The sequence below is a fragment of the Anabas testudineus genome, chromosome 6 (genome assembly GCF_900324465.2).
Source record: "Anabas testudineus chromosome 6, fAnaTes1.2, whole genome shotgun sequence".
NCBI classification, from domain to species: Eukaryota; Metazoa; Chordata; class Actinopteri; order Anabantiformes; family Anabantidae; genus Anabas; species Anabas testudineus.
This window is the reverse complement of record NC_046615.1, coordinates 17,198,037-17,218,523: the sequence shown is the minus strand read 5'-3', so window position 1 is coordinate 17,218,523 and position 20,487 is coordinate 17,198,037. Positions and strand designations below refer to the sequence as shown.

Sequence of the window (20,487 nt, the reverse complement as noted above, 5' to 3'; positions counted from 1 at the left end):
AGTGTAACTGGGAGAGATGAGCACTGGTGCCGCTCCTATACTTTCCCTGTACTGTGGGATGTGACAGATGGTGAAGGGGAGTGTAAAAGCAGGGCACATAAGGCCCAATGCCTGGAGACACATCCAGACCTCTTACAGTGCCTTTGCCTCATTTCACTTTTTCTGTCTGTCTGTCTGTCTCCAACTCTCTGTGGCTTTCTTCTGTCCTCTCTCCATAGCTTTAACCTATATCCTACTGTCACAGTCAGCTCCTCTTTCTTTAACTTTTCTTTCACACCTACATCTCTTCTTCACTCTTTAGTTAGACATGCTAGGAACTAGGACAATGTCTTTTTATTGATGCATTACTTTGGTGAATATGGAAATCTCTACAGCTACAGGATGAATTTCCATGGAATAAAGTACATTCAGGGTTTTATCCATTGCATTGCTGTATCCTAGTCTTGTTTTTATCAAAAACTTATTCCATCAATTTTTTTCTTACTTCCTCCCACTCTCAGTTGTCTTGTTTACTTTCTCACAGACTCAATTCCAAACACATGTGAAACAGTGAATCTTTCTGTCTACAGCCCTCTTTCAATCTTTGTTTTATTTCTTCTCCACATCTGCATCTCTCTCCTGTTCTATTTCCCCCCTGCATGAAACTGTTTCAATCTTACCCCTTTTGGCACTACTTGACTTTGGTTGCACCGAGCTACCCTATTAACCGGGCAAGTAATTATTTTCACAATGGTGAATGGTGAAGAGTGCACCACACAGACAAGCACTCAAAGGAGAAAAGATGGACTCTCCACAAAGGCCACGTCTGTACAAAAAGGGGACGAAAGACACACTCACACGCTCTGTCTCCAGATTTCGCTATCAAACACACACTCCTATTCTTCTGGAAAGTGGGAAGGTTTAGACTCTCATTTGAATTTGAAATACCATGCAGTTATTTTAGGTACCTGCTATCTCCCCTAGCATCAGTATATAAAGCGACATAAATTCTTCACCTATTATTAGATTTAGATTTAATGTTGCATGACAAAAAAACATAATCTGTCCTGTTTGCTTTACTGTCACTCAATTTCCTGCTGTTTCCACAACATTTAGTCTTTGTTTTTGTTTCACATCCAAAAAGTCACATAATTACTCAAAATCCCAGAAGAACTTAATCCTCTGGTGACTTTAACTCTCCTCACAGCTGTGTGTTTTAGCTACATCTGCAGCATGGTTTGTTTGCATGACCAAGAGAGTGTCCAAATGGGACAGTGAACATATTGTTTTCTAGAGGCACCGAAAGCACAGGGGTAGAAATAATTACCAATAAGCCCCTGAGCAGTACAACGAGTCATGGTGTAAAACCAAATTGTCCCTTCAGTGAAAATCGACAGTTTTTAATCTGTTGAATAAATATTAAATTATCCTGCTTCGCTGCGAGCCAAGTTGTTTGCAAAGGTAGGGTGAGTGTTTGCTACTGTGTGCTCAGGTGTGGTGCCATCTGTGCTATCATAATTTATGTCAAAAACAATTATCTAAAATGATGGCTGCAACATACATACAACTATTCAAACAGAATACATGACTTTGAATTTGAATACAGAGGTGTCCACAGACTAATATATCGTTATTGAAAACATAGTCTGCTTAGGTATGACTTAAGTTCTTCAAAGGAGGATCACCATCTTAGTCTTTATTCTAGCAATACTCAAAAATCTGTATCGGAAAAAGAAAGTGGTCCTTAAAAGGTTTGCAGCTTTTCACAGTGCTATGAGAAAAACAGAGTGGATTTATGTTGCTCACACTGGACTCCCACAGAGACAAATTTCAGTGCTTCATAAAAAAAAAAAAAAAAAAAAATTCTAAATGTTCCCACATTTCACAGAACATTTTTGCAGCATTATTCATTTTCCAGCTGTCCATCTTTCAGCATGTTCCAATCTCCATTAACTGCAAACAGGCGCACAAACCAACACACACCTCCTCACAAGCTCGCCAAGGTCATGTCTGGGGGGCTCAAACAGAAAATGTTTTTTAGCAGGGATACACTGAACCAATGTTTAAACTCTTCATTTCAGCTCTTGATATCATCTGTAGATATCAAGATCAAGTTCTAGTCTGATGCTGGGGCTTGTTAAGTTTCGTCTTGGATTAGTGCATCCCTATTTTTTAGCCATATTTTGGCAAAATGTGAGTGAAAGACTTACTGAACATATTGCTGAAAAACTGAGGAGTATTGGTTGGATAAGTCTCTACTGGCACTTTAACACATTTGTAATGCTGTGAAAACCACAAATATTTTACAGCTACTCAAGCCTACAGAGTGTAACTTCTTGGCACTAAAGAGACCGATACTGGCTGGAATAAGACTTTAACAGCAAGATGATGGGCACTGCAATGATGAGCAGTTGACTTATAGGAACAAAAAATGGGGATTCGGATGTGTTTTAGCAGCTGGAAGACTGCCTACACAATGTTCTGACCTTTGAGGAGCGTGGCGTGTGTGTGTTTATGTTTGACAAAGAGTTCATATTCATAAAGCCAAAGCAAAAACGTTCTCGTACATTTCAGTGTTGAGTGACCTTAAGCAGAGAAGCCTATGGTGTTTTGGGCTGTGTGTGTACAGCATGACAAACAAGTCCAAGCTACATCATGCAGTGTTATTTCTGCAGACACGTGAAGGTAATGTCGAGATAATATCAGGAGGTGACACTCCATAAAGCCGCACAGCCTGAAGAAAATCAGCAATAGAGATGAAAAGAGAATGAATGGTTGGAATAAACAAAGGAGAGACCACCAGAAAAAAAAATTCTACCCTTTGATTTCATCAACAATTTACCCTGCATGCAGCATCACAACTTGTTCCCACGCAGCAAATCAGCAAGCCTTCCCTTTTTCCAATTTACCCCTCGCTGACAGTCTGTCTCCACTTTAGTTTTCTCACCAGAGACAAATTGTATGCAGGTAGTGTTTACTACTGTACCTGCATACTGCAACTTTCTCCACCTAACAGACCATGAAGACAGCCTGATCGGTCTCTCAATGTATTATTTAAAGTTTAAATATTTATTGAATAGAGGTCTATTGATGTAAGTATCTTGCACTGGAAACATTTGATCATTTTGCCAGCACGCTTGAATTAAAGCGGAAACACATTTTAGGAAATACATTTTTCACATTCTTGCCAAGACTTAGATTGAAACACTCGATGTGGACTATTTCTTGGCCCAGCACAGAGACTTCCTCGAGTCTCTGCTGTTTGCATAGCAACCTCACAGTGAAAGCGCACGGCAAAATAGACCTGCACACAACATTTACTGTACATACTTTGGTTTTTGGACAAATTAAACAAACAACATTGAACTTGTTTGATAGTGAGCTGTAGAGGTGTTAATAGGTGGATTTTATTACTATTGGACAGAGCCAGGCCAACTGTATATGCTCATCTGCAGCTTAATATTTAGCATATAGATATAAACATGTATCTAACCCTTGTGAATAAGTACAGAAATGTTCACCTCTTTACAGTTTTTATACAGTTGCCTTAAAAGTTTGTGCCCTAATATTTATATGATCTGCAACAATGAGTGGATTGTATGTGAATGTAAAATGCTCATTAATAACAAAAACTACAAATAAAAGTAAATAATAATCATATTAATAAAATATTGATATCAATACACATTTGGGTGTATGAATAAATTATACAGCCATATAGTGCTTAATTATTTTTCCCTCTCTATCTCATCTTTCATACTCATATGTGAGTCATAATAGGTCTGATACAGTTTCTAATGGCGATCCTGCACAGTACAGTGCAATGTCTTGGGCTTTAACTATCTCTATTAAGATTAATGTACATCTGCAAGTAGGGGAGTAAGTCCAGAAATAGCAACAATGGAAAGAAAGATGACTTCCAGATAGATTTTCTTAGGAAAGGAAGCCGTCTGTCACTGCATTTCCCCTAAAGAAGGGAGGTAGCTCTTACAGGCAGAGTTTTACAACCTCAGGGGCTGTAGTGGGCACATGAACAGAAGCCCATTTGAGTCTAACATACTTCATTGTGTTATTTTTTTGTATGTGCTTTTCACAGCTGCAGATCATCATATTTTGGAATGAATTAAGGAGAATTAAGGAAATGTGGGACACTAAAACACCCCCTCTTCTGGAGAACAGTTATGCAATGTGTCTTTCCAGGGCAATCTAAGCCAGCAACAACCAACTGAGCTACGGTCAATACTGAGTGTTCTTCCATAAAAAATTAAATTAAATTGAAAAACTATTAAAGTTAAATGTCTCACATTCCAATTATTTAGACAGAATAAGTATTTACATTTACATTGAGTTTGAATGCGACTTAAAAGTACAGGGCAAAGGTAGGGTAAGCATAAGGAGGTCAGGGTTTCAACCACAGTGTCCCCCATGAAGTCACTGACCTTATCCTTTTTTAAACTCATCTAGTGGTGCAACTTGTACTATAACCCACATTGTGCAAATATTTGAAATATGTTGCAAACCTGCTATCTGATTTATGTATTACCGGGTTTATGTATTAACGGTCTGGATCCAGAAAAACTAAAACATTATGCTGCTCTATAACCTATCTGGTTATGACCAATTTCCAGTTCTGATATAACTTTTCATTATAGTTTGTGCAGAAGTAGATTAGAGCTTAATCGGGTCTCACACAAGGCAACTGAGGAAATGAATTGAAATGGAAGAATGCAGGGTAGAAGCTGTAAATTGCATTTCCATTAAGATCTGCTACATCAGAGTCTCAACACTAACAGCAAAGCATACTGGAAAGCTCCTTGTATAGATGGTGAGAAAGAAATGGCAACGTCTAATAAATGAGTACATTAGTGTGTGTGTGAATGTGTTGAACGTCTCACAAAATACCACATTTATTTTCATGTTATAGGGATTTTTTCAGTAGGATCAGTTTTACCTCCATAAAAGTCAGGTGCCTCCCCGTGAATTGATGCATCTGTAATAAAAGACAACGTGTCAGAACTTTGGTTCATAACAATGCAAATGACAATGAAAGTGACTTCATTTCTTTCCCCTGTTCCTAAACTATAGGAATGTTTCCCTCAATTCTCAGGAGACATAGTGTTACTAGAACAATATTTCAAAACCTACAGTATCATGCTTCATCATAAATGTATCTTCAGATAGTTGCAGGTCTGAAATCCACTGCAGCCAGCCATTCACAACAAAGTACGAAACTCAAAGCATCTGTGGTTGGCCTTGGGGGATTTCATTCCTCTGTTAAGTGGTATTCAAATGGACCAATGTTCACATACAGGAAGAAAACCATACCTACAACTACAGAACAACATTTAAAACCATGTTAACTGTGATTGTTAACATCATATTAACGATCAGTTTCTTATTGTTAGGGCAAAAAAAATGTGTCGAGCTAATGTTCTCTACCAACAATAACAACCTGAGACTGCTGACTGGCTGCAGTCTTACAGTTTAACCCTGCATACCTGGTGTATGTGTAAGGTGCAGCCATCTATGCAGCCTTCTCCTATACTATGGCTGTATCAGCACTTCCAGCAGAATACTCTTAAGCTATAGCTACACTGCTGCCAAAACCTTTGGAGAACTCAGCTACAATGGTAGAAGAACATCCCCATGTTAAAAAAAGAGAGAGAGAAGAAACATAAATCTCATGTATTTCAAAGTCTTGTTGAGAAAGATGTGATGTGAAGCCGGAGCAGGAGAATTCAAAATGCGAGCTCCTGTTCTTTTATTTATTTCTTTTTTTGGACCATGTGAAATCCAACATGAAGCGAGTGAGAATAGCCCAAGGTATGGGCACACAGAGGAGGTTGTATCATTTTTAGACAGGTCATTTTCAGACCTGCTGTTGTTTGTCCACTTTGCTTTGTTTCCAACATAGATGATTGCACAGTCGCACCACAAGCAAAAATGAAAACCTGCAAACTCTTTGGGCTTTGTAGACGTCTCTACAATTTGAGCTTTGTTCAGTTAGCCTTAGCATGTGCATTTCAATTTTAGTTCAGATTTAGATCTGACATTCAAATAAATCTTTTATGTAGTCAAAGAAATCAGATTTCTTCTTTCTTCCACATCACCGTCAATGTGATTATATTTACTATGTTCTTTAAATCTGCCTGTTAGCTGCTTGTTAACATCTTGATCCCATTCATGAGTACACTGACAATCTACTGTGCTTCTATCCGAGCAGCCCGCCACCTGTGAGATCTTGACGCCACTAATCAAAGTTTATGTCTTTTTCTGTAGCTGCCATATGAGACACGTTGCACTGACAGATTGTTTGCAAAAAATGGTTATTTGACAGTTGGATTTTTGTACAGTGATACTTTCAAGATGAAAGACGAATGAGTAAAAAAGAGTCCCTTTGATTTGTGTTTCTAAAGAAAATGATCAAAAACAAACAACTTTTACTGCTGAACTAATTACAGTATTTATTTATCACTTATCCCATGCCCCAAAATCTAAATTTCTTGAGTTATATTTCTCTAGATCACCTTGTTAATAACCAACAATAGCCTACTCCCATCCTGTTGATGTGTTTGTACCTGGCTGTCACATCCAGTAGCTGCTCTCTGGGAGCCGCTGCTGTGGTGCATATACTGTACAGTTCAACCATTGCTCTGCTCCTCACATTGCAAATTTTTGAACTCTGGATATAACCATATAGAAACCTAGGGTTTTTTATACATCTTAAAAGGTAGTGCCCCTTTAAGATGTTCTATGAACTAATTTAGCAATTCTCTTTCGGCTGAAGAGCTACTGACCTGCAGGGGGTAGAGAGAGCGCAAGGAGGTGGAAGAGCAGTGTGAGGTGCAGCATGATGTTGAAGTGAGAACCACCTGGTGGGGCTACAGCTGGAAGCTCAGCTGATGGAACATTAGCAGGACTGCCAGGGTTTCCTTAAAGAGAAACAGAAAGTAGAGATACACAGGTTGTTACATAATGATCTTGTTTTTTTATAGTGAAATTACAGAAATATTATTAAATCATCACAGTCATCCAAGCACTGTAGAGTATTGAGGTCATAGTCTCACAATATACTGTATGAAGTGGTCCATTAAAAAGAGGCTTTTGACCTGTTTTAGCCTTGTGTGTATTTATTATTATACTACAAAATGAATATTTCAGAATAAAGAGCATCTAACAGCACTGACCCAACCAGAAAAGAACATACTAATGTTAAATAGTCTTTCCTTGCTGACATCCAACTCATATTGTACCTTTCCTCATGGCATAAAGCCACAGTATGTGCTAATAATTATAAGCCTTAATAAACTCTCAAACTTGCAAAAAAAAAAAAAAAAACAGCCCTATTTGCAGTCCTACACCAGCCTCTACTAGGACACTGCCTCCAGGTGGAACCACCACTGCCCCAACATATTTACCATGTCTCTGCCTGCTGTCAGCCTGTAGGGGATTAGTGCCTTGATTGGCCGACGCCTGATGATTGTCATTTGGACAACTGCCAGAAGTAACCATGAGCACTGGTTTGGCCAAGCAGGCATTTCACTGTCCACACCACACCATGAAACACCAGTGAAGCACCAGCTTCCAGTTTCACAATGAGTAACGCACTATGACAACAGCTGTGTGAGTGCTGTAACTGTTATACTATTTGACCTTAGATTTGACCTTCCACACTGTAACAGGAGATGTTTTTATCCAAAATAGAGAAAAGAAAACTGGAAAAAATACTTTGAGATAAAACAAACATTGATGTACACTGATACTGTAAGGGACTTCTTATATTGGCTGAAGACTTCTGAGTGATGCTCAATTTATAACCTAATTAATCACTTAATTAATATTATACAATTTACAAGACGAAACCTCGAGGGAAATTAGATGGGATAACTGATGTGTCAGTTATTCTATCACACAGTATAAGTGTGGCCATTCTTGGCATTAACATAATGTCTTTTGACACTATGACACCTGGAGAAATAATGTTTATAAAAAAAAGATAATTTGCACCTTTTTTTATCAGTGTCATACTTTTCGGTGCTTGTTAACTAGCACTCAGTGGAACTCAAGCAAATCCAACACATTCATATATTCATTTACCTGTATAATTGTGCTATAATTCAATCTTCAGACCTGTCCCATTCATTCTCCAGGTTGACTTGGACAGGTTTGTGTTGATTAGAGTGTAATTGAACATGTCGCAGACGCTATTGATTCTTTGTGCACAGCCTGAGGTGTCAGCTGGCAGAGCGTGACAGCAGGATTGAGATTTCAGTCTCTAGACTAATGGGAGTTATATTACAACAAATGGATTAAAACAGAAGAGCATCTGTGAAATATTGTAGCTTCGCACGACACAAACAAACATTCCAACACATGCACGACGGCACACAAAAATGAATTAAGGTAAATGGGCAGTGCGACTATACCGCACCCACAATAAGTTGAACATAATGTCCGAGCTGTTTCAGCTTCAGGAAGGGAATATGGAGGGGATTTCAGTTTCACACAGGCCTGTATCCTAGCAACACCTTTCAAAAGGAGCAGTTTGCGTGCAGCGGGGGGCCTTTGGTGACCGACAATGAAACTATGCAAACATTCATTTTGATCTGGAACAACACTGTCGTTGTGGAACGAAGACCTAGGGTGCTCTGCTCACCCTTTTAAAAACATTCATCTGCTGAAGTCAGACACAGCTCTAAAAAAATCTGTGGTACTTACTACACAGCAATATTATATTATATTACTGCACGTTTTATTATATATGATCCTAATAGATGCATTTAGGAGATTAGGTGAGGCAAGAAGGGTTATCATTATAGCATCACATCACAGTAAACAGTGAAACAACCAATCCCATTTATTCATTATAAAATGTCACTGAATTGATATAATAAAAAAAAAAAGACCAGCACTACAATATTCTCATAATCAGTATTAATGGGCCTTCCTACCTATCCTGTCGTATCCTGGCAGCCTGAAAGCACGTGATGAGAGTGTTCCATTCATCACAATAAATCACAAGGCCCAGATGTGACAGCACTCAAACAAGGCCATTTCTTCCACCCCATAAATCACACCCTGGATGTTGCCAGAGCTATTACGGCTTGAGGTTTGATTTTGGTGGTTTTTCTTGTCAAGGTTTTTTTTTTTCTTCTTCCCTCTCCCAGCGGTGCTTTGCTCACTGAATCTCTTTCTCCCTCTTTTTTACTTCCCCTAGAATTTTTAACCTCATTGCTTCCAAATCAGAAATCACATTACTTTACATCAAGGCTGCAGGAGGCAGATTCTGGAAACATATCGCTGCACTCTAATGACCAATACCGTCATCCCCGTTTCTTATCATGACCTTAAGTCAAAGTGAGTGAAACCCCTGCTTTTCTGTGCTCATCCTGATGCAAGCTGCATAATCAAGTAGTTGATTTCATGGGAAGTCTCTCCTAATCAAATGGGGCAGTTTCAGTAATGTGGGGGAGGAAGAAAAGAGGACAAGGTGAAGGAGAAGATGAAGGAGATCTCTGAGTGACAGACTTCAAAAACAAGACATTGCCTGCCCCCTACCACTGCCCTGTTACAAACGCAATCAACACCCCGATTTGCAGTAATCCTCCATGAGGCAGCGAGGATGAGGTTAACACTGGATTGATCTTAATCAGATAGAGAAGGGAACATAAATCCAGTTAATGCACCAGTTGATGCAGCATCTGAGGTATTTCTGAATTCCAGGAGAACACAAACATTTGATTCATGTAGAATAGACAGATAAACAGCCTGTAACTGATTAGCTGATTGACTAAAGGTTCATCTGCAACTACTGCTGAGTACTACTCTGTTATTCTTTCTGCTAATTTAAATTGGTGTTACAACTTTAGATTTTCTACAGAGAGTCATATTGATGCTGTCATTTAACTTTCAGCAAGCAAGTGAATAGGCACATTTCCCAGAATGCCAACACTATTCTTTAAATATTGGAAGAAAGTCAGCCGGTCTACTCATCTGAAACTCAGATATCTGAACTAATCCCCACTGCTCGTCTTAAAGTGAGTATTGTGTAATATAGCAGATAAGATTTAGCGTCATCACCAAATGCTGCTGGGAAATAACAATATAACAATTGAGGCAGAGAGAGAAATATTGATCCAGAATAAATTAAAACAAAACAGCGAGACGCTGATGCTGACATCATCTGTAAGAAGCAGCAGTGACTCAGTCTGGTTAAAGAGACAATACTGTTCAATGTTTTTAGGTTTACGTGCTGTTGTGGATTTTTTTTCTTTCTTATTCGTATGCATAAAATCATAAATGAAATGCCTCACAGCTACAGAGCAAAACCATTTCTACAGACGAGGGAAGTTTGATCATTTAATTCTTTAGAGAGGAGCACGTTTGAAGCCAGTTTGTCTATTTTCAGTCACAGTGTCATAATACAGCTCAACTTTCTAGAGCTTAAACATATTCTGCTCAGTGGAAAAAGTATAAATATGATCATGCATTTTACTAACAAAATGCTAACTAATGCTTTTTTCTAATGGAAAAAAGACACAAAAAAATAACCAAACACCCTCCATATCTGACGAGACCAGACACCAGATTTTTTTTTATAAGCCAGGAAGAAACACACGCCATTTCACTTTAATGTTGAATCTCTTATTTTGCCACAAAGCAGTGGTGATACTTTTAGTCTATGTTGAATTATTTATTACAAAAACATTGATTTTGATTCCAAAATGAGCCACAGACAGCCTGTGTTCTTCTTCAGCGTCAGTTCTGAAAGATGAGTCTGTCTGTTCCATATCTGTAAGACTGGACTTAAAGACAAACAGGTTCATATCTCCCAGAAGACCTAAAGAATGAGTCAATTAAATAAAAGGATACAGACATGGGCTATCCAAGCCTATTACACACAAGATAAAGCAATAACCCCAAGACACACGCAACAACACCTGAAGAAAAAGATGCTCTCTACACGCTTTGTACAACACAGACCCCCTGTTGCTAAGCAGGAACTGGTTCAGCACTTCATAGAAAAAAGAACTTTATTTTATAACAGCTTGATTTCCACCGTAGCCAGAAGCTTTTTGCTTTAACCGGTCTATGAGAATAAAAATTAGTTATCAAAAAATGTTCTTTATCAGCTGCAATCATGTTCATCATCGTGGCTAATGATGGCCATGATGATGAACATCACAATTACAATCCAAATCTATTGTAATTAGGGACAAATTTTGCATTGAATAATTATGCAACACCCCTGCAAGAAACTATTTTCACTAAACTTCCTTTTTTTGTAATCTAAAGCTTTATTTTTATCATCTCTGCCAAAAGACTTGAAAATGAACCCAGAGACCTGTCAGACTCGGTATGAAGCATCATTCATGATGTAATCCAGCTGCACACGATCTGTCGTGGTGCGCTCACTGTGTCACTCTGTCTGCCCCCCTCCCTCTTCGCTCTCTCTCTCTCTGTCTCTCTGTGTGTGTCTCTGTCTCTCGCCCAACACAAGCAGCCATGCTAATGTAAGCTGTTTATCTCTAGCCCTGCAGTCAACACAATGCCCCCCACGGCCACACAGCCTCAACAACCTCAGCTGACCTGAATATCAATGACAACAGTCATTCAATCCATGAAAACTAGGGCTGGCGAGCAGTATGAATTACATTAACCTAAAATCAGGTAATGTAAAAACCGGCAAGAGTGCAAAAGCAAAGATGTGGCCTGAATTCTAAGAAATGATTACAACTTTTGTCTTTCACTGTCAAGCAACACGGAAGCTTTCATCTGATGCTGTTGAACTTGAAATAACCAACCAAGAACATGCTATGACAGGTGATAATTTAGCTCTCCTGAGTAAGTACACACTCCTAAGGTAATGATTTACATCTGTGCTTTGTCCATTTGTGATATGTCTCACTAGATGTAAGCACTCTGAGGAGATAGAAGGAGATTCTCAGTCATCCGGGTGAAGTCATCTGGAATTTGACTTATGGCAAACTGACTTCCTTCTTGTTAGGTCGAAACCATCAACTATTCAAGAACAAAGTCCAGTTGCCATGTTTCAACTTCCAGATCATTCCTCTGATCTTTCACTTCACCTACTGGATGCAGCTGTGGTAAATTAAGTCGAGCTAGAGTAAGAATCTCACGTTTATCTCTGTACTCTTGCCTACAATCTTCACTCCGCCTGGAGAATTTCGCTAAACCAAAAACAAAACACTGAACATCCAAAGTTGTCATGAAAAAAATTCTCCAAGGTTGTGTAAACCTAGTCATTCATGTTTTACTGAAATATTTAATCAATGTTTTCTATCTACACTGAGACATTTCTGTTCTATTTCTATTAACCTACAATAAAGAGAAAGGTAGTTTCTTATTCTTCCAGGACTGCAGCAAACATTTCTTGGTAGCAAAAAAAAACAACTGTAATATTAAATACTGCTTGGAGTTGAATCTAATCTATTTAACATAAAAAAGATTAGAGTTAGACTAATCGATCACAACACAGAAATGCAACATCTATGGTCGAGTGTGATAAATTCTATTGTAGGACAATCTTCAGGAGAAAGCCTCTGAATATCAATTACTTTAAATATGCTTCCAAGTTTGGAAAATATGTGAAATAATGCATGATAGATAGTGTCATACAGACAAAGGTCAGAGGAGACTTGAACTCCATAAAGAAAGAGTGCTCAGCATAATTACTTCATGCCACATCTGTCCAATAGAGATATTAGCTAAGAGGTTTCTGTAGTAGAGCAGTGACATGCTTTAGAAGCTAAAAATCATCACTGACGGCCATACACCCTGCTGTAAATAACTATAATTACTAGGTGGCAGAGTGCAGCTTACAGCTGGTGGCAGAGATATACACTAAGAAAAAGAGTTCATATATAGCAATTAGGGTGTAATGACAAAAACAATCAATACTGTCAGATTGCACAAAGGAGGGTCTCAGAGGGACAGTGTGAATACAGTGCATTTATTTTGCATTGGGTAGCTACAATAAATGGCAAACAATGGAAAGATTAATATAAGTCCAGCCTTCACCACGTTTCCTATTCATCCCCTTATTGGATTAGAGGATGTGAAACCAACATTAGGCCACAGATTAATTTGACAAAGGAAACGTTTAAATGTAATCATAAAATAAACCACAAACATCCTGATTAATTGCATTATGGTCTGGAAGAGGAGGAGGTTACTTTCAGTATTAGTGAAAATCCTTCTCCACACAAACCTGTAACAGACACACAGTAAAATAATTGTGGTCTGGTGTGTGTGGTGTGACTCTGCTCAGTGCTTACCTTGCTGTGGAGAGCTATCATGCCAGTGGCTATGTGACGAGATGAGCTACTTAGCAGCCCGTGTCCTCAACATTCCCTCCAATACGCCTTCCCTGCCAAGTGTCCTAAATACTCTGATCCATTGTCTGCCTCAGAAAACAGAAATGCTGCTGAATGGAAGCACTCTCTCCAAGGTGCAGTTGAGGAGGGAGGGATGTTGGGAAAAGAAAAGGCTAATTCCCTGAGCAGGACAGGGAGCCATGCAAATGGGACACCGCTGAAGAAGCCTCCCTGCAGCGAGAGCGTTCCACAGAGGGGTCTTCCCCTCGTCACTGCGGCCACGCTGGGGTTTAATCTTTTAAGCCCTCCCATGCCACTCACGCACACACATGCAGATACACTCCTGCACAAAAAACACACACACACACTGGTTCACCCCTAGTTCCCTGCACCCAATCTTTAACCCCATCCTCCACCCCACCCCCCAACTTCAATCTCATCATTAGCCTGGCAGTGGGCCAGACGTATCATCAGCACTGTCATAATCATCATCCCCACTACTGTCACAGAGAAAGCATGTTTCCCCTGGAACCATGAAAGGAAGAGGACAAAAGAAACAAAATGTGAATTTCTGTGCAAGACCAGCAAAATGAAGATAAGATACAACAGACTGTTGCTGTGATATGTTTGTTTTTTTAAAGCTGATATAAATCTCTCAGCCTGAAGCACAATCTACTCTTCAGTTTCCTTTGCTTTTGCTTTTTACTCTCTAAAGAAGCCAACAATAACAAAGCTCTTCCTTGAAGTGCATTAACCTCCTCTCCTTCAACAAAAGTAGGAGTTGCCAGATACCATTCTTATAATAATGAATACTTTATTGATCCCCTTGGGGAAAATCTAAGTTATCTTCAGTTTAGAGACATAAAATGTTGTCTTACAAGCTCTAACTCAAAGCTTTAATTATACTCGTGTAAATATCTGTAATTTAGACAAAAAGCATAAAGACTGTAACAATACGTACAAATGTATTATCCCAAGTTGACAAATAGTCATTACCCTGCTCACCCGCTTTTGAAGAGTAAATTGCTCTTCACAGTATATTTGTCCACAGTTATTTATAAGAAGGATGAAAATGTTATATAGAGTATAGAGTATTATATTTTAACAGCCTGTTAAATATCAATGTCTATATATATATATATATATATATATATATAGAGAGAGAGAGAGAGAGAGAGAGAGAGAGAGAGAGAGAGAGAGACAGAGAGAGATAGAGAAAGAGATAGAGATAGAGAGATTTTTTATTTTATAAATTTACATTTTCTCAGAATGAACTAATGGTCACTCTATTATTACAATTAAAGTATCTGCCAATAACACTTTGTAAAAGGTTTTTAAGGTTTTGAAAGGTTCGAGAGATGATTTTCTGACTAAAGGCTCATACATATACCACTTTCTGAAAGGGAATAAAAATTGAGTGGTGGAGAAAAGATAAAATAACTAATGTGCCTTTACTTAAGAGCCATTAAGTAAGACACTGAGCGTCAAAGGTCTCCAGTGAAGCTACTCATGGGCAAACACCAAAAGGATAATGTATTATTCAGCTGCTCCCAGTTGTGAATTCCGGTGTGATGACATGAGGTTTAAGTGGAGTCTGCTCTGTTCTGGAGACAGAAGGCAGCCACCATACCAATCCTCACATGGTGCACTTGCAGCGTGTTGCACTATGCTGTGCAAAGGTTGCATGGCTTTGGTAGCGGGACCGGTAGAACATATTTACAATAGCCTTGTAAGGCCCACACAGAAAATGTGTCTGACTTTCAAGCTTTTCATCTGGATCATCACCCACAGCAGCATTTCTAGCAAATCATAAGGTATTGCACAGACCCCATGTCAAATCCTGCAACATGATAAATTATGTAATCAGGCTGAAAAGAAACAAACAAACAAAAGTCACTTTGTGAGGGAACAACAAAACACAGAGCTCAGCAGCATATTGATTAAAATGATTGGATTTCATGTTGTTTTAATAATGCAGAGGTCCCACATCTGTCCAGATACCCCCTACCATCTTTCTAACTGGGTAATTTATATTGAGCTGGTGGTTTAAGTGGAAGGAAAGGTTGCTTTAAAATAAGAGGTAAGCAGCTAAAATTCAATTAGCCTTTTAAATTGAAACACGACATGCCATTGGAACACAGAGCTACTTTCTGCTGATTATGGTTCTAAATTCTTTATTTACAACATTAACATTAATGTCTGTACTGTATTTCCAATCCATTTGATGCTATAAACCATTTTCTTTTAAAAACAGGGACAAACTTTTTAATAGTAGTGCATGCAAGTGACATTAACTGTATGGGTCATTCAACTCACATAAGCAATTACAGAAAATAAAAGGGATTATGGAAACAAGTGGCAGGAGCAGTGGGTGCCAGTGCCAAAGCAAATCAGGTCACTGCATTCATACTAAAATGTGCCCAGTGAAATCTGGAATTTCTAAATATGTCTACTTAACCTTCGTGTCATTAAAGATAATGGTTAAGGTCAAGAAATCTGCAGATGATACTTGAGACAAAATGCTACTTAATGGCTTTCATTTCCATCAACTACTAAGGACACTAAAAGTCAGAAAGAAGTAAGAAGAGCAATTTCTTCCTTTTAGGAGGTACTCTGCTTCTATTCATAAATCATAAGCTTGCTGGATAATCAACACCAATGCAAATCCATTGGAAGCACACAGCCTGTGGAGCAGGGTGCAGTAGCAGAGCACGGCTTGTGTCTGACTGGCTTTATTGCTCCAGTTTTTTTCTCTTCCAACGTGATTTACCCAAGATTTCTGACTCAGCAAAATCCCAGTGCTAACAGGAACAAAAGAGGACCAAGCATTGCTCCTTTCTGCCTGTTTTACCAGAGATGCTGAACAATCAGATTGAGTAAATAGAGTTTGTGCTGTTTCCCAAAACCACTCTGACCACAACTGATAAATGTAGTATTGGTGTTTCCATATTATAGTTATTGTTTGTTAGATGCAGGATATGAGCCTGTGTACTAGATAGGCAGTGTTTACTTGATTATTAGAAAGCTAGACAAGATGTGCCACAGCTCTACTTTGCTCCATTACAATAAAATCCCCACCCTTAGGCGCTACACCTGAGCATTGTGACTGCAACAAGAACAAATTAAGGAACAAAAAACAAAGACTTTTTTCTAACATCAACATATTTTGTGCACAGAAAACATCACTAATTCTAATATTGCTCTTAATGCACATGAGGAGTTGTCAACAATCTATTAATCAGGTTTTAATTTGTGATCATAAGCAGTGAAATTGAAAAAATCATCTGGCATTCGCTAATTCTCTATTTATCATCCTTTATGATCAGCAGCTGATTGATCATGCATTTAATTATTAAATCCCTAAACTCTTTCTCCAACTGGTTAAAATAAACATTAAGAAATAATTAGAAGATATGGTTTAAAACAGATTCTGTGGTAATAAAATGGAGACTATTTAGCACTGATGGAAAGCATGTGAGCCACATTAGAGCTAAGGCTTCTAGCTGTCTGACATCTGCTGTACCCTGGTTTCACATTTGATGTGGTGTTGCATGTCAGCTGGACAATGAGAAGACTGGATGCATGAAAAGAAGAAAAGGAATCCATATTCAATGACATTGTTCATGGTGGTTATGAAACATTTCCTGTTCTTTATTGAAAATTGTGGGTCTTATTACAGTACATGATCTTTCCTTCAGTTGTTGACTGGTTTTATTCCTGCAGTCTCTGGTGCTTCTTTGGCTGGGAACTGGTGCATGTGTGTAGATGTGTACATGTCTAAGTAAGCATCACCACCTCTACCCTGATCAGTATATTATACAGTACAACTATCACTTCATCTACAACAGGTTAGGATGGTTTCAGATTATAATCACCTCCCACACATTAATGAATAAAGTTTCATAATGTTAATGGGGCAGACATGACGACAATCTCTCAAAAGGCTTCAATTTAAGTATATTACCCATATTTGACCCTTTCTTAAAAGGCTTTTGTTGCTGCTCAATGATTTAAAGAGAACGGAAGCAGGACCAGTCGGTCAACCTGTGACTTAGGAGAAGAGCCCATTAGGTGCAACCTGTCCAAACGAGCTTTTGTGTACATGTTCATACATGTTAATGTGAGTAGTACAGAGAGGTTTGAAAGGAGAAAGGAGGCTATCTTGAAAGATAGTTAGCGCTTTTTATAGTGTGTCAGCTGGGCAAAGAGGGCATGACACAGCTAGATGACTTCATTAGCTGAGAAAAACACACACAAATACTAACTAACCAATTTTACCAGCTATGACAACATCTATGAGAGACACTGAAAACTTGAAAAGAAACCAGAGAAATCAAATCTCCTATCTCTAAATAACCAGAACAATGCTGCTGGAGAAAATTGGTTTTCAGGGCAGAAAATCCAAGCCAGGATTATCTGACTTTGGTTTATCATTTGATTGACTTTACTTCTGCATTTTCCAAAATAATTTGCTCAATCAAATTTGCTTATTTTGTTAAAAATAATCCATCCATCACCAAAGCATACTGATAGAGAAATAAACGGTTCGCACAGAGTTGGCTTTGACATGACAGCACACAGAGGGAGCCTGAACTCTGAGGGTGAGGGGGAACATGTCAGGCTGCTGACTGAAAATTATGCATAGAAAGTCATTATATAAAGGTCATAGTGAATCACATCACATGGTTCAGTTCAGTTTTAAAGCAGCTGCTATGATGAAAAAAAATACTTCCCACTTGCTTGAACACTGTTCAAATATTTAAGACCTTCTGTACAAACACAACTACAAACAAATGGATGAACAATGTCCATACAGTGTACAGCCTAATGACAGCATACTGTACATAATGATATTGCTAGACCAGTATTTGCCCTAACAGGATACAGTGAACATATAGGACACATGCCTCAGAGCTGAGGGTTGATGAGTATATCAAACAAACATGTACAAGCTGAGTAATGCCTCAAGCTAAAAAAAGTAACCATGACAATACTCATACAAAGAAGAGAAGACAGCAACAGAGGCATGAATACTGTAATACCCACCATCCCTTTCCTTATGACAAACTAAAACACACATGCACAGTATACACACACACACAAGCACAAACACAAGCACAGAGCTTCAATAGGTCCATCCAGTCAGTGTGCAGCACTGCAGTATTGAGTTAGGATGCTCCGTTCTGAGAGGCAGATAATGAGCTATTCCCTCGGCAGAGGACAGAATCCTGGAGCAAGCAGAGTTGAATACACACACTCTCATGCAGTATACTGTAAACACACACACACACACATCCCTGCTTACAATAACTCAGAAGAGGTTAGCAAACTTCCTAACTTTCCTCATTCTGCTTTGGCTTCTGCACATTGCACACACAAACCAGCAAACAGCAAACCCACTCTGCCACCCACCTCTGTTCCTGAGCTCGAAGCCCTGACTTGCACACAGAGGTACCCTAGAAATCCTGTAGCTTCAGTCCCATTAGCATTCAGCTGGCAGCACTGGAACCAGCTGTATATCTCTCCTTTACAGTGTGCCTCAGGATAAACTGCTGGTGTGCTAGTGCTGGTTAGCGATCGCTGTCATGGCATCCGAACCCCTCTTATATCGCAGGCAGTCAATGCCACAGAAGCCCCTTCCATCACATGCACCCTCACATAAACATTTAGCTGTCAAATCATAAGACTCCCCAGCTGTGACCTCACATCACTGAGGAGGAGGAGGACGAGGAGGAGGAAAAGAGCACAAGAGTGATGAGAGAGAGCAAGGAGGGGGTGGGGTTGCATATGTGTTGAACAGACAGCATGCGATAACAGGGTATGGCCAGAAAGCATGGCAGCCACAGTGGGGGGGGGGGGGGGGGGGGGGGGGGGGGAGATAATCAGTACAGTGGGAAGGATCATGGTCAATGTGGTGATACGCATGCTGCTTGCAAGTTGAAAGGTTGAAAAGGAAACAGAGGGAGGGAAGAAGACAATTTAATTTTAATAGTTGCGAGGACTGTGTCCCTTCCCTCAGCTGGAAGGAAGCATCACGAAACTGGAGGAACTGCAGGAACCAGATGCTCAGAGGCAGCTGAGCTACAAGAAAAACAACAAAAACCTTCTGCAAGGCGAACTGGCCCAGTGAAATCTTTATTACTACCTCAGCCACGTTCATCTTTTTGTCCCCCTGTCTTCCATTCTTTCTTTCTCTTCCTTGTCTTTTCCTCTTCTCATCCATAATGGATCATCTTGAGATATCTGCTTCCGGTAGTGGCCCTATGCCCTGGAGCCAGTCAGGCTGTATTGATTCCTGGACTTAAGTAGTCATCAGTGTATAGATAATAAGATTTGGAACCACACTGAATTTTCTGCATCTCTTCTTCCCGTCTGTACGTCTTCAACGTAGCATGCATACAAATCCACTTTGCAAAATAAGTCATTGGTTCAGAATTAGAAATGATCCAATGTGGAGGTGTTACTGTATTTGTTTTTTATAAACAGACACTAAGAGCAGGATTGAGGTAGTGTAAGGACGTTTTCTGTAGCCTAAATGTGTGCATTTATCATTTTCATCTAGAAAGCAGTGGTCTACATTACACAATAATAAACACAGCAAAAATAAAAGTCTTCCTCGTGGCTGTTTCTGTGTGTTCCACAGTCTGACACACACCATGTCACTGCGTGCCACATTAAAGATCATTAGACTTGATGCTTTCCCTGTGTTCTGGCTCGTCTGCCCCTTCTTTGACCCAGGTCGCCATATATAGGTCAACGCTGGCATTCAAGTGACTGATAAATGTCACACGCACAATGCTGCTCTTTTTAGGACTGGACAAACAATTACTTATGCCCTGCAGCACGAGAGCATAACAATGTCCAGTACAATAAGGATAACTCAGAGAGCTGAAGTGAAATGTGTTGTTCATTTAAAGAACCACCTTTTGTAGAGTTAGAAACCTCTAAATGAAAGGTCACTGAGTTGTTCTCGTGCTTCAAGAGGCGTTGCATCTTGAGAACTATGGGAGAGTCTCATTAAATAGGGCAATTTTCATGCTCACTGAACAAAACACATACAATGTAAAGTGCGCAGCTAGATGCAAAGAAACTGCAAGAAATATGCCAAGAGAAGAACTTTTCAAGCCATTATGGTGAATCTTGAATTGGATATTAAGGGTTGACACTAACA

The 20,487-nt window shown here is 39.2% G+C and overlaps 1 protein-coding gene across 2 annotated transcripts in view; it reads right to left on the bottom strand.

Moving 5' to 3' along the window:
• LOC113166019 (contactin-1a-like) overlaps positions 1-20,487 on the bottom strand; it is a 52,914-nt gene that overhangs the window by 19,095 nt on the left and 13,332 nt on the right. The window contains exons 1-3 of one of the 2 annotated variants that reach the window (XM_026365917.1): positions 13,278-13,565; positions 6,777-6,911; positions 4,931-4,969 (exon numbers count right to left, since the gene is read on the bottom strand). In XM_026365917.1, coding sequence (XP_026221702.1) covers positions 4,931-4,969; positions 6,777-6,831 — 94 coding nt within the window. In that variant the 5' untranslated portion in view covers positions 6,832-6,911; positions 13,278-13,565. Of the gene's footprint in view, positions 1-4,930; positions 4,970-6,776; positions 6,912-13,277; positions 13,566-20,487 lie in introns of those variants that run through there. The other variant, XM_026365916.1, reaches the window with a different exon arrangement.